Genomic DNA, 22,716 nt, shown 5'->3' with positions numbered 1-22,716 from the left:
ACATCACGTGGCGTTCCTCAAGGCTCCGTTCTGGGGCCTCCTCTTCCTGAATACCTGAAATCTGCAGAAACTCTCAGCACATTTAAATCAGGACTGAAAACATTTTTGTTTCTTCTTTTTAATCTTTAACTATTTATTAAACTGTTTATGTGCTTTCTTCTGCTTTTTATTGTCCCTTAAATACAATTAATGTCTTATTTTTAATGTATTTCTATTCAATAAGCAATATGACAATATTTACTGATGAGACGATATACTCTCCTTTTTTCCATACCATTAATGTTGTTGTATCTCTCCATATAATATCTTTACCAGGATTGTTGAATGGTGATATTTCAATAATTTGTGTGTTTTGAGGTATTTAATTTGCTGGATTAGTTAAAATAGACTCACTCAGAAAATTTACTTCAATAATATATATTGATGTTTTTATGCTGTTTGTTTTTTTTTTTGTTTTGTTTATTTGTTTGTTTTTTAGTGGGTGAGGGATGAGTGAATTCAACATCTATGTTATAAGATGCTCTGTATGTTGTGTGTGTTGACTGTTATTTTTAAGAATTGAAAATCATAAAAAAATAATTAAAATGAAATAACTGTGTAATTATAAAACCAATCTCTTACCAGCAATGGCAGAAAAAATATCCCCAAAAGTGTCAAATGGCTTATAACAAAGAAAAAACGTATATTTCATAAAATATAATTTCCAGTCAGCTCAGGGAAATAAAAGGCTCGTTAAAGAAGGAACGAGCTCCGAGTTGTGTCTGTAATAACCACCCTGATGATTATGCACTTGCACACTCACATAAGCAGAGAAACAATCTTCCCTACAGCGCCGGGAACAGAGTCGTCTGTGTCACGCTCTTTATTGACTGTGGAGAGAGCGGTGTTGTGCTGCCGCGCTGAGGGCCGGCAGCCAGTGGCCCGTTAGCCAGAGCAGTGAAGCAGGGAGTCAGAACAAGAACAAAGGCCGCCTAGGTATTGATGTGGCCCAACCTCTCGGGGGCCTGGGGCCTGGGGCCAGGGGCCGGACAGGCCGATCTCCAGTGATAGATAAGGGGGGTTAACTATCTGATGGATGTGGAGAGCCGGCTGCACGCTGGACAGAGGATAGCCGTCCTGTCTGGGCCGTCTGCTCGCTTCACTTTTCACTCTCATTTGTAATTTTTAAAGATTCATTTTGTCGGTCTTTTATTTCTCCTCTCTCCGCTGTGACCTGACGTGTTTGCTCTGGACTGAGCCGCCTGTCTCTCCTCTCACTTTGCTGCTCCTCTGGCAGACAGGTGCTGGCGTTCTGACAGCCTGGGATGGCTTAGTCATTATATATCATTCAAGGTGTATTTGACTGACAGTTGCTTCATTCACCCGGCACTACACTTACCCCATCCTTTCTCTGCCTCTCTTTGATTACTGACCCAGTCATGGCGCCACGGTTTCTCTTTACCAAACGCCTGATGCTCCGAAGCCTTCAGTCCGGCCCCTCTCTCAGAGCAATTAGATCTATTGACGAGGCAACTGTGGCTGGCCTGTCATGGGCCTCACGGTCCCAAGAGAGCGGCCGGCTCAGCCAGTCAGTCAGTCTCCACAATTAGCACATTATATGACAGGTATGGAGGGAGGGAGGGAGGGAGGCAGGGAGGAGGGGGGGGGGGCTGTGACCAAAAAAGCATAGCCACTGTCGCTGCCATCACAGCCAGGCTCAAAGGAGCCAGCCAGAAATCCAGGTGGTAAATTATTCACCCGTTTGTTTGCTTCAGAGCAACTCTGCGGTGAGAGAAGAGGTGTCAGAAAATATACCTTTCTGAAAAACGTCTGAATAAAAAGTCTGAACGTCGCTAATGAGGGTGTGAAAACCTCACATTCATCAAAGTGTGGACGCTGTTATGATAAGGATTAGAGAAGTCATTGCATTATGAGCCGGCTCCGACACCTCGGGCTGAAAGGGCCCATTCACATGCTCGGCTAATAGACTAACGGGCACATTTGGAGACAGGAATCCTGTGATTGCACCTCGCCTACAGAGGATTCCCCGAACGCTCAGACCTTGGCTCTGCGCTGCTGTTAGAAAGCCAGATCGTACTACAGCATCTCCTCTGTTTGTGAGTGTACTGTATAATGCGTGTCTCTTTCTTCCCCTTATCTCTCGGAGGCAGCGCTGTGCGTTGCCCTCCTCTGCGGGGCTGAGTGCTGCCAGTAGCTGCTGCAGATGGACAGGTGGAGATAGTGACCATGAAGTGGCGCCACCGCTGCCTTTTATCATCCCTTCCTGGAGGCTCCGGTCTGGCCTGACCCCGGCCCTTCCTCTCCCCTCTTCCTATTCCTTTCCCTGCATACTGCATTTTTAATCAGCCTGGGTCATCCAATATAGAGCCACGAGACCGGAGAGCATGGCCTGTCAATCAAGCGCTTACCACCTCTTCGCCTTGCACCACCTTTGCTCGGCGATTCGCTGAAGGGGATATTTATAGAGACTTCTTCCCCTCATTCCTCCACTCTCTCACTGTTTCTGTTTCCCAGTCTAATAGTAAAAACTCGCTCTGTCTTGTGATCAGCTGCATCAGCAATGTAAATTAGACCTAGATAGCACAATTTGTTCTGCAAGTAGGAACTGTCTTTTCAGTTTCCTCCGCAGCAGCCTGATCTTCATGCTCGGCGAGAGGCGGCTGGACACGCGGCGTACGGCTGCGCTGTAATTCATCCTAAGGTCAAATCGACTCTTTCTCCTGGATCACTTCTCAGCTGCGGTGCCAAGCCCCCGGAGGAAGCGGCGGAGGAGAGGGCTGGCAAAGGGGACGCACGCTGAGAAACAGGATGTTGGAGAGAGAGTCCGCGCTCGTGCGCAAAGCACAGAAATGGAAGGTGGCACTCCAAGAGCAGCTGGGTCGGTGGCGGTGGTGTATAGGACGCCGGGCCCGGAGGGGAAATGGCAGAAGCACAAGAAGTGGGTAGAGGGCTGAGCAATTATGTTTATAGCATCTTGACCTTGCATCAGTTCACACTGGGCTGATTTGGGGAACAAAGAGCGGCGGCGGTGTTATCTGGCCATCGTTAATTGGATATAAATGTTAATGCAATGAATCTCTCTCATTATGCAGCCACTCTCTCTGCCCCGGCTGGCAGAGAGAGTGGTGGAATAGGCCGACGCCCGTGCCCGTCACTCCGACGCGTCCTCATCGCTCTGACACTAGGAGAGACCATTAGCACTAATTTGAGAAAATATCCTACCAGTTAGACCTGGAGCAGTGCAGAAGTCAACAGAGACGAGCAGAGAGATTAGGGTAAACACAGCTACCACTTGCCCCGGAGCACCCGCAAGAGCTAATTACAGATTTTGTGTGTTTATAATTATGGAGCGGGCTCAAAGCGGCAGCCTGTTTCAGGGGGTGGATTGATTCCGTGTGTGGCCATCCGTGTGCACTCTGCGCTTTCACGAATTGGCCTTTCAGACGGCAACCTAAAGTGCTCGCCGCTCTGTACTTGTTATTGAATTAGAGGAAGTTTAGGGTGTCAGCTAATTGGTCTGTGTGTGGCATCTTGAAGCATTGTGCTAGCATGTCCTGAAGCAGGTGAGTGGCACGTCCGGCAAAGACCGGATTCAAAGTGCAGCACCGATATTTCTGTCAGGACTCAGAGGACACAAAATGGTAGAAATATCTTAAAGAAAAGAGAGTGAGCGACCTGGTCTCTGCTCAGCATGTGGCACCAATAAGAGGCTGAGGACCTTTCAACAGAGCCAATGTGAAACTCAGCAGGGAATAGAGGTTACCCCCTTGACTAATGATGCATACAGTACATACAGAAAACATACATGGCCCACATACATGTGCAACCAAAACATACAGAGACCTATATTTTATGATGCATACATGTGATACACATTTATAGTTCATGCAGTTCAGGCAAATACATCTAAACCATCAATGCACGAGGCATCTAACCTCCGTTTAAAACAGATACATTTTCTGCATCTTGAGGTTAATATTCAATGGAGAATATTCAAATCTAAAAAACTTTGCAAAAGAAGTTGCAACAAAATTTAGTCATTGTTGATTCTGCACTTCCTGTGCGTTTAATACGCCAGGATAATCTGAAAGCTACAACGTGTAGGATTTTTACACATTCATAAGGTGCGTACTTGCAAATGTGAAAACGAGTAATGGAGACGTGAATAAAAAAATAAACTAAAGTAAATGCACACGCTTGCATGAGGTGGTTTTTCCGGATTATTCCACAAAGTAATATTTTGCAAAATCTTTAAAAGGAAACACATTTTTCACATTGGAGTCACGGCACCTGCAGAATCAGGTCCGAGCAATTTTGTTATTACCATGATTTCTTTAAACACATTGAACTGCCTTGAACCATATTCCTGTATGTGTAAAACACAGGTCCAGAATGACTTCAGAGCTTGTCTGTATTGTTTTACATGTTTCCACTGACTTAATATGCATTTATGTTTTCTTGAGCACAGCTTGATAACACATAAAGAAACTTTTATTCAGCTCTTACCGGCCAGAAGATACTGATGGTACTGCACCAGGTCGGAGGCCAGCACCAAGGGGTGGTTGGAGTTGAAGGGCGGCTGCAGCTCGTTCCACTGTGGAGTCCTGCTCGAGAAGACAAATCATGTCTGAGACCTCAGGAACCAGACACACTTGGTCTGAGATAAAGCGCTCAGCGCTCAGCACGGCGGCGGCGGCGTTACCTGGCCAGAGTCCAGCAGGCCCTCGGGCAGGTGCTCAGCTCCAAAGGTGTATCGTCGCTGATCTTTTGAGCGGTGCTAATTGGCCGAGGCTCCAGGACATGCTCCACCAAGTTACCGTAACAACTGATGATGTACAGCGAGTCGACAACCGACTGTCTGGACTGATCTGTGAGGAGGAAGAGAGAGAGAAGGAAACACTGCTTTAAACTCTACTAAAGATTATAATAAAATAAAAAAACTGCATTAAAAAACTCCACTGCTCTACATTTGTCAAGATCTTGTATCCAGTAACCATTTGGTTTTTCACTCTGGTGGAGACACGTTTGGACTTTGACAGGATACCGACTCTGGAAAATGTGAAAAGCACCTGTGACCAGGGTCTAACCTTTCTCTCTTTTCATGTTGGGGTTGGTGATGAACCAGGAGCGGGACGAGGCGAAGAGCGCGGCCACGCAGAACTCTCCTCCGCTGGACTTGCTCGGGGAGATCTGAGGAGGCGGCTTAGCTTTGCTTCAAGAGGGAAAAAAGCACAAAGTTGAGATAAAGCAAACAACTGTCCCGCGGTGTCCGGAGGTCCCAAAGGTGCTCCCTGAAGTGTTTGCACATTTTAACATGTCAAACTCTAATTATCTGTGATTGACTGGTTTAAGTACCACGACCAAATACTCCAAGCTTATGTCAAATTACTGGTTTGTCAGAACTAAGACCACATTTCCCATGAACCTTGTTGCTTCTCTTCCAGATAAACACTGGCGTTTTAACTTAGTCACATTTCCTGTTCAGTAAAGAAATCCAGGAAATTTCCCTCCAAAAAAAAGAACCTGTGACACAAAGTCTAAACTGGATGTAGAGGCCGTTAAAGTTGTGTACAACAATTAGAATAATGTTTCTGAATTCATGTGGTCCATTGAAATTACAGCTGAATAATGAAGGAAGAGCGTTACCAGGATTAAAGGAACACCTTTGGAGCTGAGCACGTGAAAACTACACCTGCAACATCCGAGAACAAATAAACACAAACTTTATAGAAGTGCTTTGCATGCAGGGAGCTTAGCGAGGGGAGGTTGAAATGCCTGCAAATAAAACAACCACCTCAGCAGCAGAAAATGAGAAAATCAACTTTGCACTGACACAAATGTAGATGCATGAAATATCCAGGGAAATAATCAAAATCAGTCCAAAACTGAAAAACAAAAATGTCCACCTGCACAGTTCGAGCAACTTCCTGTCTGAACAGGACGGGGTGTTTGACTCAGAGTGTTCAGGTAGAAGGAAACACTCATTTTGATCAAACCGTACGACTGTAGGTAAGGACGCGCACTTACGCAAGAACTTACAAAACAGCAGGTTTTTAACCAGAAAGAGGCTCCACATTTGGCTTCCATTGTTGAAATGTGCACGTGTGACTAATAAACAATGGCACATGATCGATTACAGGCCGCATATTTTCCCTCCAGTGAGTTTTCCGAATGTATAGTCGGTATAACTCCGTATTTCCTCCTTGCATCAGTGGCACACCTGCTCCCTCCAGATGGTAGGAGCCAATAAACCTTCGCACTGGATCCACATGATCTGAAGGATACTCTGAATAAATACATACAACCGTTATCACTCAATCCAACGTGCACCTCGCGACGGCAGCATCCGGGCCGAACTCCCCTCGCCGCTCGACTTCGCGTTGGCCACGGGAGAAAATTTATTAGAAGTTATTGGATTATTCAGCATGTCAGGACTGTTTGAGAGGAAGCGGACACAGAAAGGGTTTTCAGCTGCAATAGTGCTCCCCATATGGTACTGATCAGAAAACAGTAGCGAGGTCTGGTATTATTGTCTGGCCTTATAACCAGCCTGGACAGTAAAACGTGGTTACAGCAGATCAGGTATGAGGTGGGCTGAGGGCTTGAAGACCCACGGTGGTGTCACACACTCCCCGAGGGCTGCTTAACCTCGACCTTTGGAAACCACACTGGTATGAAAAGCAACACACTCACTTCGGTCTACGCTCACTTGTTGGGGGGGGCGAGGATAAAAACAGACTAAGAGCTGGATGCAGAGCTGCACTTTCTCCATTCTGTGACTCCGAGTTAAAAAACTTTCTGATGCAGAACCTCCTACAGGTGTTTCATATTTTTGGTTTATGTGGAACAAATATAAGCAATACGCACACATAAAAACATAACACACAGCAGGGAAACTTAATGTTTCTGATTCAGAGCACCCGGCACCAGCCCCATGAGGAAGCGTCCGAACAATGAGCGCCGTCTACAGGCAAGGAAAGGAAAGGTCTCGACTACTTTGCCACTTGTGCTCTCTCCAGCCAATAAGAGTTATGACTGCAGATGTTTTTCTTCTACAGCTGCTTTTTCTCTGTGTGGCATGCTGGGATGTGCTCTGGTCACCATTGACTCTGAAAGGGGGGTAAGAATGGAAATGAAAAACTAAAATGCATTTGTACTATAAGGAAAAAAAGTAGAAGCTGGTCAGGGTCAGTCTTTCTCCCTGAGTATTTAAACTAGAAAAGTGGGCGTCACTGAAACAGTTATCATGTGTTCGTCACGCCTAGAATACAATTAAGATTTAGGCTCAACTACAGACTTTTTCAGAGATGTTTAGACAGGGAAATAAATACATTCAGAAAATAACAGTATTTACAAAATCTGGGTTTAAAATGTATCAAGCATTAATGTTGATTTGTAATATTTTTTTTACGTCTTATTTTTATGTTTTGCATTTTATTAATTAAGTTATTTTACATATTTATTTTTATCAGATACACAGGTGTGATAAAGATTAAACCTACAGCTGTTATTGTCGCTGCCTGCAGGTGGTGCAAGCATTAAAAATGGCAGCTGCAGTTGTGTTCTTTGCCTGTAGGTGGCAGCAGTGACACGTCTTCATCCACAGGTCTAAAATGCTGCTGTTACTTAACAATCCAATAGGCAGCGGCGGTCGGCAGGTAGAGAATACTACACAACGATCCTGATGAAGTTGGTCGCCAATGAACCAAAGATCCAGACCTTCATTGTTGGTAGATCAGCTAACCTTCGCACTACCAGGTGCTGACAGAAAGTGACGTTTCTGTTTCTCAGCACCTCATTATTTACTCAGGGAGGGGGGAGGGGGGGGGCAGGCAAAAGGAAAAGGTGAAGGTAGCCATAAGAAAGGCCACAACACAACTTCTGTAGCTTGTATTTATTAGTGCTGGGTCAAGGGGAGAAGGCTGAATGACCAAATATCCACAGTAAGCCCTGTCTGTGAAAGGAAGATGAAGCGGGAGATAAAGTCACACTCAGGATATTGCCTTGGCTTCTTCTCTTCCGAGCTCTTCCTCAGGCCTATTTGTCTGCATCCACAAGATAAAGCATTTAACAAACAGGTACAGTTAGCTAGCCGCTAGCTACCAAGGAGTGTTTCCATTGCTGCAGTGTTTTCCCTAAGAACGTCCCCTTTCTTCTGCCTTTCAGTCTGAACAATCCTGGACCAGAGGAAGGCAAATTAAAAAGAAAATAAGACTGAAAGAAATGAAAATAGACATAAAACATGTAAGATGTGTGTAATATTTAAACTTTCAAGAACCCTACTGAGGTCCTTCAAAGTGGAAATGTCTGTAAGCATGTTTAATGGATCAGGAATGTTTATTGCTTAAGAAAAGGAAAAGTATTCCCGACTTTGACTGTGTGTTAGAGATCTGCAAAGTCTAAGTTCTTCTTTGGTGAGGTGTTTAATTGCCGTGAACCCTGGTGTTCCATCTCTCCCGTTGCTGGAAAATATGTTAAATCCTCAAAGCCTGTGTGGTTCACTGGTTTCAATAACCCAGGAAACACAAATCCCATTTCAGAGCAAGCTGATGTTGGTTTTCGAGGGCGAGAGCTCAGGGCTGAGGAATATACCACACAGCGACTTACGCCGTGTACTGGAAGATATTCTAACCTCCTCACAGTCTCCGTGTTGACTTTGGAACATAAACGGAAGATGAATAACAAATCGGGGGAAAACATTGTTTAAATCTGACAGATTTTCTTGAGGGGAGGACGACAAATCAGCGAAAACACGACTTTTAAGAGGCACAGATGAGGTTATTATTTGGAGCCATTAGGGAAGGACTGACCAACTAAACCTTTACACACAGTCCGGACTCTAAGTATCTGGACAGTTACACATTGTTTTTCTTCTTTAGACTCTGAAATATGTTTAGTATACAATATTCTATTTCAAACTGAATGTGTTTTGTTTGTTTCAGGTCACATCCCTGTTTATCCAGAGTCAGATAAAATATGAAGCATCTGTGTGAAAATTTTGTCCTTGACCTTTGACCACAAAAAACTTAATCCGTCCATCCTTGAGTACAGGTGAACGTTTGTGCCAAATCTGAGGGGATTCTCTCAAGGCGTTACGGAGATATCACATTCACAAGGCTAGAATTGTGTTTCGTGAGGTCACAGTGACCTTTGACCTTTAACCACCAAAATCTAACCAGTGCATCCTTGAGTCCAAGTGAATGTTTCTGCCAAAGTTGAAGAAGTTCTGTCACGGCGTTACTGAGATATCGTCTCCATGAGAACGGGACGTAAAAACTATAATCCGACGCGGAGGCATAGAAAAGAGTAACTGTCCAAATACTTATGGCCTGGACCTGTGTATATACCATCACAACATACATATACATGTATACAATCACACACAACAATGTGTGTACTTGTAAGCCTCTGACGCAGGCTGTAACACTGCGGCCTCGCAGCTGATGAGCCCCGGTCTGCAGCTCTTTGAAGCGGCCCGAGCTCGCGCCGAGCGTGCCAACAGAACCAGAGATCACAGCTCGGCTCTCGTCTCCTCCGGGTACAGCGACCGCTGAAGTTTATTCATCTGTGTTTTAAATCATCAGTTTCCTCTTGATCTCAGTTGAAGTGGCTTAAAAGTGTTGAGGTTTCCACCCTTACGACAGAGAGGCACAGCTCCAGCAGACGAGGGCCTGATTCTGCTCTTCATATGGTGGAGGGGGGGGGGGGGCAAATGGCACCGTGTTACAAAAAACGTAACCTAATATCAATAAATTATGAAACATAAATATACTAACAGGGAATTGGGAGCAGGGGGGGTGTGGGGGGGGTGAAGGGGGGAGATGGATGTCACTGCAACGGCAAATCTCTTTTCTCTCCTCCCTCCACAAGATTTCCTTTTGTACTATTGCCTTTTAGCAGGAGTGGAATCCATTTTCTTTGCAACTTTAATTCACTGAAAAGACTACTCACATGTCATTTCCACTTTTAATTTAACAAATGAGGACTCTTGACTGAGCTAATAGCTTTTCCTCAAGGGCATAATTCAATCTGTGACATCAACCATCAAAGTCCCTTCGCATTACGGCGTCCGGGGCTAACGTGAGGCGCCTCCGAGGGGGGATGGAGGTCCAGTGGCAGCTTCCATTTATTTCCAGGGCCGTCGCGGTAAACAAATACGATAGAGCTCGCTTGGGCCCGGCCGGCCGGTGACAAAGAGCTGCGCGGCTGTTACTGCACTGATTCTGGGCCATATGGATAATTCATATCAGAAGCAGAGCCGGTGTCAAGACTGCGACCAAGAGGGAGAAGGAGAGGAAGAAAAGAAAAGAGAAGAAAGGCAGAGAGAGAGAGAGAGAAAAAGAGAGGGCAGTCATGTGGAGGACACATCCTTCAGTGTCACATTTATTATTTTACAGCAGCCCCTGGAAAAGAGGCAGCTTCACAGCGCTGATGACAACCACTGGGGAGAGACTCTGAACGCTCGGCATCAAATGTTCAAGGTGAAGACGACTTTTGATGGTTTTTTTTGTTGTACCTGTTCCATATATCTCTCTTTAACCTTATGAGCCATTTTCTGCACGCAGGCTTATTAAATACTCTGTTTTCATGAAGACCTGGTACAGTCTGTGGAGACGGAAATAAAACAGGAACATGTCTGTAAAAACCTAAACCCTCGGCACCACTGAGCTTTGAGAAGGCGGCGCTCAACACTGAGGCAGAGATCGGCGAATGGGTCGTCGGAGCTCGCGTCTCGAGGCACGCGCTATTAGAGAAACAATATAGGCTTTAACTGGCTCACATCTGAGCGGGAAGCGGTTATTGTGAGGGCCGAGGTTCTGACGCTAATGATGTGTACCTTTGAAAAGTATACGCATGGAAATCACTAAGGGCCTAGATTAAGCGGGAGGTGGATGAAGACAGAAAGAAAAAAAAAAAAAAGAAACGCTTCAATTAAAAAGTATGAGTGACTGCCCACAACAAAAGATGAAACCCAAGACTTGGGGAAGGCACCACATGCTATTCATTTCTCAAGTAAATGGAGTCAACGGGGAGGAGAAAAGTTCACTTCACTGAGCCACTCAGTCATCTCTCCAGAAGTGACTCTGTCATAATGGGGCTTCTTTTAAAAGCTTGTAAGCATCTGATTCCACGAGACAGCGCTGACGAGAGACGTGACTTCAGCCCCCCCACCCCCCCACGACAAAAAGCTCCTTCAGCGGGAAGATGCTGAGACCTCCGACATCCCAGTCTTAGTTTATAAGAAAAGTTTCACTCAGAGATTAAAAGTGAATCATTTCTATTCCATTATTCAGTTTTACTCACTGACACTTGTTTACTTCTGTACAATTTAAATTTCTTTATTTATTGTTTTTACTAAGCTTTACGTCTTCGTTTTATCCTCTGTGAGACACTCTGTGATTCCGTCAGTATGTACTTTTTTATAGGTACAAGAAGAATTGTGAACTTTTTTCCCTGAAAGTATTTGCAGAGTTGAGGTGACACGATGTTCTTGTAAAACAAGTTAAAAGCAGTATTACTCATATCATCTAATTACTTTAAAGTGGATAAAGGTGATGGCAGAAACAGGATGTCGTTAACACTCGTTTGCAGCTGTTGCCCAATAAATCAAAGTTCAATTTCAACCAACTCCTGAGAAAAATATCTGGATATTTAGCAGCTAAATCCGAGTTGATAACTGAGTCTGTCTGATGGGAGGCGTGTGACCTGTGTGGTTGTTACTGTAGAAATACGTGCTTCGCCTTCAGCTCTGTGCAGAACACATCCTGCAGGCGAGAGGAACACATCGCTCACATTTCTATACCCACACAAGACACTGTCCATATTAACACCAGAATATGGCAACGGCACAACACTGCGTGCAAAACACACATCTGACAGAATATAAAAAAAATAATTAAAAAAATGAAGCCAAAGTGGGCTAGAGGAAAATCTGAACAACATGTGTTTGACACAAAGGCGTTATTCTTGGAAAAACATCATGGAGTGTCTAAACAGAGAGGAAGAAAGAGACAGGAAGACAGAGATGTCATTTTCTAGCGGGTGGCTTAAAGGAACCACAAGTGCTACGGCGTCGTCCGAAAGCCCCACAACATGTCCTCTTTATAAAACGACCAGGCATTAATTAAACTGTTGCACCAGGACTGCAAATACACAAATAAATGCATACATTATGTACACTGAAACAGAAAAATAAAACAGAAACAAAAAGAGGCAAAAAAAGAAAAGAAGAAGCAGTCCTTCTTGACTGCACAGACTCTGTGTTGGGAATACAACAGGAGACAAATAAGAGGTGGAGGAGGAGGTGTGCTGTGGCGGAGTGTACGGTTGCATGCTGCTGAGGGAGCCGAGGAGGGGAGAAGCAAAAACTCACCATGGAGTTTTAATGGCAAAACATCCTGCCCCAAAGAGGTAGGGTCTTCATGAGAGTGAGGGGTGGGGGGGGGGTGGGGAGGGTGGTGTGTGGGGAGGGAGGTGGAAAGGGAGGCGGAGGGGTGGAGGGGGAGGTGGATACAGAGATAGACGGAAAAACCATTATTAAACTAGCACACTTGAGCAAACACACTTTTCACATTACATACTTTCTGACGTGTCTGTTCGAGTCAGGAAACTGAGCGTCTGAGCACCAGGATGGATTTGAAAACCTGCGGGATGACTTGATGATTCATCTGCTCGGGCTCCTCTGTAAAGTGTGATACCATATATTTGGCAGATGTAGCATGTCCACAGACTCTTTTTTTTTTTTTTCTTCCTCTTCTTCTTCTTCAGACATCTATCATGTTTTTTTTTTGTTTTTTTTGTAAGGTTTTGTCTTTCTTCTTCCTCTCCTTCACTTTAAAGAGACTGGGTACATGTGCAGAAACATGTCGGACTGTAATCCAGCCGTGTAAATAACGCCGCAGACACACGATGAGAAACTGTTGTGATTGTTGAGATTGAGAAAGAGTATGAAGAGTTTATCCAATTTGTTTAACAACTGGGGACACCAATAAAACTAACAGCACTCAGGCATTGTTGAGACAAGGAGTTGTGTGTTTGCATGCGACTCCTCTCCTTGTTTTTTTGTGTGTATTTATGGCTATTCATTGTCTTCGTGAATGTGTGTGTGGCATGTGTGTTTGCTGGGATTATGTTAACAAGCACACTGTATCTGTGTGTGTGTGTGTGTGTGTGTGTGTGTGTGTGTTGTTGAGGGTGTATTTCTGTCTGTCAGTCTGTGCGTGTTTCTAGTGTTTACAAGACATTAGGAGTGGGAGTGTGTTCCTGTGTTTATTCTGCATGTCCAGAGATAGTGACAGAGCTCCGTAAACAGTTTACAGTAAATAAGCCTTTTCCCTACAGCAATAAAGGTCCGATGAGACTGAACTCTGTCCCCCGCCAGCCAACCTCCCCCAGTCATGAAAAAACAGAATCCCCAGCCAAACAAAGCACTCTGCAGCACTTCTTTATTTTATCGCTTTCGCCGCATCCGCCCGGGCCCTCCCAACGATAGCACACAGTCTCCAATTAGTCTTGGTACATCCATGTGTAGAAAAACGTTCCTCTGGGAGACAAGGGGGGGGTACAGGGGGGGGGGGGGGGGGGGGGGGGGGGGGGGGGCAAACCAATTCTGCCCCAGAATGTCTCACTCCTGGAGCGCAAGTTGACAAATGAACACGCCGGTTGGTGTAATGGAGGCCCCTGGTAAACTGCCACTTATCAAAAGAGCTGCACAGGGAGGCGGACGGTCTCTATCAGAACCTGCTGGGCCCCCACTCTGGGCCTCCAGCTGGGTAAATGGATGGACACCAATGGAAGAGTGATGGACAAATGGGAGGAGTGGGGTGGGGGTGGGCGTATCTCCATGGTATAGGAGCAAAGGCTAAGTAAGCTTTGGAGGTTTGCTACATGCAACTTTAAATTTCTCCCTCCTAGTTTCTTGGAACTTGCAGTTGTTTGAGTTCATGGTTCGCGGCTCAGGGAGTAATGGGAGTTAATGGCAGCAGAATCAATGCGGAGTCAGAGTCAATACTGCAATCATGAACGCATCCATCTACATCACAGTCAAAAGTCTCATTCACCTTTTTAAGCGAAGGAAGCGGCAGGATAATTGATTAGAGCCTATTAGTAATATTTGGAAATCATTGGAAACGTAGGATTACTGTCCCGCGGACCTAAAGGAAATCACCCAGTCCGTGTTACATAAATGCTGCTTTTCAGCTGCGTGACAGAGCGCTCGTCCGACAGCTGCTGCCGCTTTCACACCCGGCTGTCAGGGGTCGAGCATCATCTGAAGTGTTTGAAGTATTGCCTCCTGCTGAGCGATGGTTTTGGGACTGCTACTGGTCACGAGGTGAAACGAGGTTGATTAACTGTTGCACTCTCTACATGTCATTGTCAAAAGCTTCCTCCTTCTGGAGTCCGATGGTGGATTCATCCAGACCCAGCATCAACAGGAACTTCTTCTTCTTCTCTTTCTTTGGGGAACACAGTGACATCCGACTTCCTGCACCTTCACAATACTCCACATAAATGCAGCTTGGACTTAAAGCACTTAGGGAGAACTCAGGCTTTACAACCAGGATGTGATTTCCTGGCATCCCTAACATCTAGAGATCTAGCTCTGGTTCGATTCCAGCCGGAGACTTCTGTTACACACCATCCTCCTTGTTCTCTCTGTTTCTCCTATTATCTTTTAAAACGGCAAGCTGGTCTCTATCTGTGCCACAGACTATTTGAAATCATTGCCAGAAAAGACAAAAATCTAAGTTTCTGTTGCAGATCTGTGCGTTGACTATAATGCAATACATTTTTTCAATGAAAAATGTTGCATTATCCAACCAGCAATGCTTTCTGTAGATATGCACATTTATACTGATTTAGCTTGGAGCTACTTAGCTAACGTTAGCATCAACAGCTGTTTACTTAACAGTCTTGCCATAAGAGCTTCAGCCGTCGTTGCGTTTACAAGACAAGAGGTTATAATACGTCCTGTGAGCAGCTACTTCTGCAGGGCAGAGTGGACGCTACAGTGACTCGGTATCGGAAAGTGACGGTCCGACTGGGCCGTGGCTAGCTAGTTAGCATGCTAACTTCAGCAGAAGCAAAGAAGTGATAGAGATAGAAGCAAATGAAGAGGGTTGTTTTCCTTCTTAGGGAGTAAAGGAATGAAGATTGATGCTGAACTCGCAACATTTCTTCCACACTGGTAAGTAAACAGCTGTTAATGCTAATGTTAGCTATGTAGCAATAGCAAAAACTTACATATACGTCCTTTAATATCTAGCTTTAGCTTGATTTCAGTCTCTGTCATTTTAAAAAGGACACAGTTGAGGTCTTTGCCTTTGAAAAAGAAAAACACAGTAGTATAATAACTAGAAATATTCACTATTTGACTCAGTTTTTAACAGGGATAATTTCTGCAAACCATATAAAGACGTTGATAAAATTGAATTACACTGCCGTGCAAATAAAAATGTCAAAATTCAACACTGCTTGGAATAAAACTAAAATAATGAGGTCATGCTGAGAAAACCATCCACCATGTTGAGCCGGCGGTAAACAGTTTTTCACCACATTGTAGACAAAGGCCGCCCAGTTTAAGTGACGCACCACCTGATCCGGAGTCCCCACAGGTCAGCAGCGTGTTGGGAAACAAGGTAAACATGGGTCACTGGAGTAAAAGGGGATGTAAGACTGTGGAAGAGGAAGCAGAAAACAGCGGAAGAGAAGTGGTGGAGAGAGAGAGCGAGAGAGAGAGAGGAAAAGAGCGAGCGTAATCGACCTGTAAGGGCGCCGACCCCACTCCCGGGGAACAGTCATTCACACATTTATCTCTTAACCCGTTGGCCCTAATAGCTGCTCCGCCTGGGCTATTAAAAAGGGAGGGAAGTGAGGTGATTTGTGCAAATGGTTTAGTCCCGCTGCCATGTGGCGCTGGGCATTGCATTCTTAAAGCCCCTCTCTGGCTTTGGCTCTGTGTGACAATGGCTCTTACATACGTATTACAGTAATCTGAAGGCACATCTGCGGCGGGTCACGGGGTCTCGCTCGTTCTTTCGCTGTTGTCTTTCTCATTACCTCGCCTGCACTCTGTCTGCATTTGCTTGAAAATGTCATCAGAGGGATTTGGACAAGGGTGGTGTTTTGTTTTGTGTGTGTGTGTGTGACAATCTTTCCATTTGGATTTTCATTTGTCTGTGTTAAAGTCAGACAGTGTGTAGATGGGATAAGTGTGCAATAGTTTGTCTGCTCGCAAATCCCAAATTTGACACTGACAGGCATTTGGACAAGTTAAATCTATCCGCACAGAACTCCGTGACTGCGGGGACAAGTCGACTTTACTGGGAGCCGACTGAATATTTCTCTCAATCTTTTTCACAGATTAAGGTCTGACAGTGACATTTCACCAAGAGAGAATCATTTGGATTTTGTGTCTTTTTCTTCGGCGGGATTTAATTAATCTCAGTCCAGCCTTCCCGTGCCAAATTTGGCTGACAGGAAACAAGAGGCCGGGTCAGAGCCGACACTCCTCTCCACGTTTGGGACTCCCAGGAGACTTTGAGGACTAGCAGAAGCTTGGCTGAGCTCCTCCACTCCCTGACCTGGCCTCTTGTGGAGAGAGAGAGGGGGGGGGGGTTATCAGGCGGATGCTGAGCCACATCCGACTCTACCTCCCAAAACACCAGAATCTAAATTAAGAGAGGAGGGGGCTCTGCTTGAACTTACTGAGGTTTTCTTTGATGTTAAAACTTTGAGGCCTCTGAAGACTAACAGCAGCACATTTTGCACACTGGTGGTCCAGAGCTGCGCCAAGGTCTATGAAGGTATCCCTGCAATTGGCCTGGTCACAAATTGGGTAAAAGCTTCATCAGCGTGTGTGTACGTGTGTGTGTTGCTGTGTGTGTGTGTGTGTGTGCGTGTGCGTGTTACCGCACAGTGCGCACAATGACAGTCTGGTAGGGAATGTAGATTAAGCAGCTGGTGTGTTCCTCTGCTGCCCTGCCAACAGGGATCTGCTCATACAGGTGTAAATACAGCTGCCGGATGCTCCTCTCTCTCTCTCTCTCTCTCTCTCTCTCTCTCTCTCTCTCTCTGTCTGTCTCTCACACACACACACACACACACACACACACAAAAAGAGAGCGATGGCTGGCTGCACAGACAGACAGATGGTGCCTGGGTACTCCTGTGCAACTATAGCGTGAAAGCATACGATATCACCCCCCAACTCTAGGGGCCAAACCTGCTGCCTCACCCAGTGTGTGTGTGTGTGTGTGTGTGTGTGTGTGTTTGGTGTATTGGTACAGCTGTGTGCATGCAGGAGCAGGCTACACAGCTGCATGTCCTGTTGCATTAATACTGACGCCTCCTCTGGACTGGACGGGTGTGTGGATGGATGGATGGATGGGTGGATGGATGGAGGAGAAGTGAAGCAGCCTACCGGGCCTGATGATGACCTACGGAGCTGATACAGCTGTTGCAGGTGTTTGATGAGCGGGTCCAGGGGGAGAAATAGTGCATGTGATATATATATTTGTACACGGTGACGATTTGGGGCTGTCGACGAATCAAACGAAAAACGGATCCAACTATAAAATATATAATGTACGAATCCAAAAACCTGATTTATTATTTGTTCAACTCTTTCTCCATCTGAAAACTGTTAAAGATTAAAAACACATTTTTTAAAAATAAAACTACACTCATTTACCGATTTATTAGGTACATCTTAATTAAAGTAATGCAGTCATATAAAGTCCCTGCAGAGATCATGTTTTTCTTCACGGTGTAGAGACTTGTTTCTAATATTTAGTCTGCCCTCCCTGATGTTTCTAAATATTTGAAACACCTTAGTGACTAATTCTTTAAAGATTTACATCTTCAGTAGAAACAGATTAGCTTGGGACTGAGCGTCACAGACGGGGAGGGGAAGTCAGAAAACACTGACACTAACATGATGTTGAGGTTGATTTGTAACGGACGTAACTGCAGTTTCAGAAGTTTGTTTTCATTTTATTTGGGCAAAACTTTTTTTAAAATCTTCAAAATATTGTATCGAAGCTCGGTATTTTATCTGGACAAATATAAAAACATTTAAAACCTCAGCCAGCGCTTTATTTCAGAGCACTAACTAAACTAACTGACTGGAAAGGAACGTCTTGGAAACGCAAATCTGCTCGTAGCAGCAGTAAAAATAAATGAATAAATAAATGCATGAATGAAAGTAGTGATTACTCTTGAGGTGAAACCAGGTGAATGCAACTTAATATATTCAGTGATTGGCACTTAAATGTGACACAAAAGATGAAGCATTGATGAATAAACAAAACTAAGAAGGGATGAGTGTCTATGACAGCACCGAGACGATAAAGAAAACCACAGGAAAAATATGAAAGTTAAATCGTGAGACCTTTTTCTGACTGAGCGAAGCACAGTTAAGGAAACTATAAACTACTGATAAGAACAAACAATCTGAAAGATTCACTGAAGGTGGATTATTTACCCTTTTAAAAAGGCCTCGAATTAAAATCAATCCGACATATTCTGAGAGGCCCCTGCTTTGTGTGACGTTAAATATTACAACTGCAAAACCAGATGCAAACCACCGGTACCAGGACATCATCATAAATACACCAGAGCAGGACACCACAGTAGCCCATAAGCAATAACAAAGTTTACAAGCCAAATTAACTCTGCAAGTCATCTTAATGATTTGGAAAATGGCCCGATGTTTACCTTGACCACAGGACCAGGTCTCTATTTTCATCCTCAAAGCTCACTTATCAAATATCACGGGGAAATAAATCCCTCGCCATCTGCTTGAATCATTATAGCATTTCCCATTCAAACAGGGCATGAAAATTACATTTAAATGAAAATATTAAAATCTGCCCATATTTGTGGAGCCACCTGTACTGTATGTAAATGCACTTAGCAAAGGCCTGTAGTTGCTGATGGTCTTAAAACTACAAAATTTCAATGCATGGCGAAGATCCAAGTGGAAAAAAAAATAAAAAGAGAGAGAGACAGAGAGAGAGAGAGAGAGAGAGGACAGAGGTGCATGAGAGCAGAGCTGTCTGATGTTTCAACTGGTTTCAGGACTCGGAGCCGACGAGAGACACGCCGCATTTCATACGACTTCAACGTGATTCTAATTAATCAGCAGAGTTTTTTTTATTACTTTTCCTGCAACAGCTGACGTGTGTTTTTCAGCCAGAGTCCGAGCAGAGTTCGCTCGTGTGTTGTGCTTCATTACCCTATGCAAAAAAAAATAAAAAAAAGTGGTGGCCTGAGACAAAAGGAGTCCATGAGCATCAGCTGGATGTGAAAGCTGCTGCTGCCGCTGCTGCTGACACGATTTAGTGTTTTTACAGCGTGATTAATGGAGAACGGCAGCAAATCAGTTAAATATTTATCGTGGTTTAACTTGAATTTTACTTGACCATGAGGCTGCCGTTAAGCCGTCTCCTCCCAACCCATCTGGACTCATTACAGTTTGATTTACTCCTTCTTATGTTCTAGTGTTTAAATTGTTTAGTCGTTGTTAAACTTTATTTAACTCCCATTCAACATTTGCAAACAATTAATCAACTGTTTTAATTAATTAATTTTATATTTGTCAACAACTCCTGGTACGAAGTGGTGGAAGGTTTGTGAAGACAGCGGAAAACTCAACAATATAACACGACAAAGTATAAAATATGAATTTTAAATTTTAAATATTTAATACAAGTATTTATTAATCATAAGTAATAATTATTTATAAATAAATATTTCTCATTCTCCAGTACAACTCCATCTGCTCATGTAGGCCAAGATATGTGGCTGAAAGCTCCAGGAGAAATCGGGTAAGTGGACCTTGAGTTGATAGTTTAGTATTATTTCTGATGGGTTTGGGCCACAGTTTGATGTTATTGATTATTGCAATATTTCCCACAATATTTTTCACTAGAGTGATTTTTTTATTTTTTATTTTTGCAGGTTTCCAGTTTTGCACGCCGTCATTTCACTGCTTTGCTTACTGCACATTGTATTCAGCATGTGACAATTAAAACTTTGAACTGCGATACTCCGCGATAATATCGTATGTCACGATATTGGAGTTGGACTGTATCGAGATATCACATTTTGAAAATCACCACTGGCCGAATACCTGAGGCCAAGACTGAAACATTTCAGCTCAACAAGTCTCCATGAGGTTTATGAACAGTTTAAAACCCATCTGTGAATGATCTGTACATGTGTATAAACAGTTAATAAATGCTTTATAACACCAGTTCATATGATAGAGGAATTATAACTGCTGATAAATACATTTATAAACTTAAAAATGTCCTTGTACCTGCTTAAAACTACATTATACTGTGTTATAGACAGTTCATTAAGTGTTTATACACTGCTTGTAAATGGTAAATGAGGAGGTTAAAATACAGTGTATTCAGTAAGTATTCAGACACTATGAAGAAGACCAGTGCTGTGAGGACGTGTGTTTGTGGGCGTCACCTACCCGCTGCGTTTAGTGATGGTTCCCAGGGTCATGGGCTGTTTGATCTGAGCCAGAGGCAGCACCACAGTGAGGCTGGGCAGCGGGGACAGCCGAGGGTTCCCCATGTTGTTATTGGTGAAGTTGTTGTACGAGTCCTGGTTGCTCAGCTTGACTGGAAACACACACACACACACACACACACACAGGATTATTACTAAAAGTGTTTTCAGTGAACAGCACTGCATGTTCCCTGGACAGCAAGGTCAGAGAAATGTCCTTTTCATAGATTTACAATGGAACATAACAAATATGTCAATGAGGCCCTTTTCCCAGGTAATGGCTGCAGAATACTGAGAATCCCATTGTGAATACTGGTACAACCTTTTATACATAATTCATTTTTTCAGTGCTCAGTGGTCCGTCTTTCTGTCCAGAGGTCTTTACAGATGCCAATTCTGGAATTCAATTAAACATTTCATCTGACAATTCATATCAGGGTTGAAGACCCAGAATTCAGCAGATGGCCAAAATATTTTGTTTTAGGGAAAAGACACAACTTCTTCTGCAAGAGAAAAGTTTTGTTTTAATATTTAATATTTAATATTTAATGCATTACCAACCCGCCAACCTTAACTTAAACCTAACTGCACCAAGTCTTAACCCTCAAACAGTCCTCTCAAGTTCTGCAGACCGGGGCAAAATGTCCTCACAACGATGGCATGGAGCTAAAATGTGTAGAAATCCATGTGCACACAAACACACACACGACCCAGGCTCTGAGGCCTCCTGTGGAATGACTGGAAATAACCAGCTCAAGATGCTGCATTAGAGGAGCTGCAGCTCTGCGTCGAGTGCCTGAAAAGTCTGTTAATCAAGGCCAATCAACAGGCCCTACACACTGCCTCAACACACACACACACACACACTCATTGTACTATATCTGTGGGGACTCGTCATTGACATAAAGCATTCTCCAGCCACTTAAACTAACCTCAACCATCACAACTGAATGTCTAACACTAACCCCAAAACCAAGAGGTCCAGCATTTACAAGTATAGTGGGCTCCCAGTGTTCTGACCTCATGAACATAGTAAAACAAGGCTGCACACACACACACACACACACACACACACACACACACACACACACACACACACACACACACACACACACACACAGTACACATCTCATCTCATATATCCTACGCAGCTCCAGCTAAACATAATCAGGCCATGTCAAAGGGCGTCTTCAAGGACCTCCACCAGCTACATCACATTATACGGAGGGCTGCGGCTTCACTTACTATGCAACTTAACATTTACATTATATATATCTATATTTCTATATCTATATATTCTGAAGCTGCAAAGATTACACTGAATACAGGATAATAAAATAATTTGTGCAACCTGAAGCTTCAAGTTTTGTGATGATGAAATTAATGTTAATGTTATTTGATTTATGTTTTTAGCTTCTCAGTTAATTCCAAGTGCAGTTACTGGTTTGTTCTGCAGATATCTCATGCAACATGGACGTTCAGATTTTCCAGGTGTCTGAGCATCTCTGGAACTTCATTTCTAATTCTTCTTTTTGTTTTTTGTTTTTTTAGGAACCAGCTCATTTTTTTTTGACGGACTTGGGACTGACTCTGCACAAGACGACCAGGAAACTAAACGAACAAAAATCATCTTAACTCAAGGTGCACTTGCTAGTTTTATCAGGATCTTTCAACCACATCTCAGACGACATTATGCAGGTCAAAGGTAGTAAGAGGACCTTGAGTTCAGGAGGGTTTTCCTTCCTGACCTTTCAAGTTTAAGTAAATTAAAAGCTGTTTTGTTTTCTGCCATCGTGTGATGATTTCAATTCACCGTCTGCACAACAACAATTCTCCCTTATGTTGTCTGTATTTTTCTTATCTTCATCTTTTTCATAAAACTAGTTTGAAGGTTTAAATAATTGGTTTATCCAAATTACAGAAAAATATGCAAATTGTATTTATTTTTATTTGCCCATGTTTTGAGACGTTTACATGGGAGACTTCTGCATTTATTCCAGTTCAATAGACTCACTGTGAACTGTTTCCCCAACCACAACTCCATTTAGCTCCATTGTACTGAGTGGAGGCCCTAGACAAATAAAAAAAACTGTGCTTACCCACTGGAGGTAAGTGTAACAATATCTTTCTTTTTGTGTGTGTTTTCATTTTTCTAATACAATGAGAAAAGAAACAGTCAGATATAAACAG

At 43.7% G+C, this 22,716-nt stretch overlaps 1 protein-coding gene across 2 annotated transcripts in view; it reads right to left on the bottom strand.

Moving 5' to 3' along the window:
- The window catches only part of bcas3 (BCAS3, microtubule associated cell migration factor), a 344,121-nt gene that overhangs the window by 241,544 nt on the left and 79,861 nt on the right, over positions 1-22,716 (bottom strand). For both annotated transcript variants that reach the window (XM_022751363.1, XM_022751364.1), the window contains exons 15-18: positions 20,489-20,639; positions 5,088-5,212; positions 4,703-4,868; positions 4,507-4,604 (exon numbers count right to left, since the gene is read on the bottom strand). In XM_022751363.1, the coding sequence (XP_022607084.1) occupies positions 4,507-4,604; positions 4,703-4,868; positions 5,088-5,212; positions 20,489-20,639 (540 nt within the window). The remainder of the gene's footprint in view (positions 1-4,506; positions 4,605-4,702; positions 4,869-5,087; positions 5,213-20,488; positions 20,640-22,716) is intronic.

This window comes from Seriola dumerili, unplaced genomic scaffold (genome assembly GCF_002260705.1).
Source record: "Seriola dumerili isolate Sdu_G_001 unplaced genomic scaffold, Sdu_1.0 BDQW01000153.1, whole genome shotgun sequence".
In the NCBI taxonomy this organism is placed as follows: Eukaryota; Metazoa; Chordata; class Actinopteri; order Carangiformes; family Carangidae; genus Seriola; species Seriola dumerili.
Note: the sequence above shows the minus strand (reverse complement) of the source record. Positions and strands in the feature narration are given on the sequence as shown.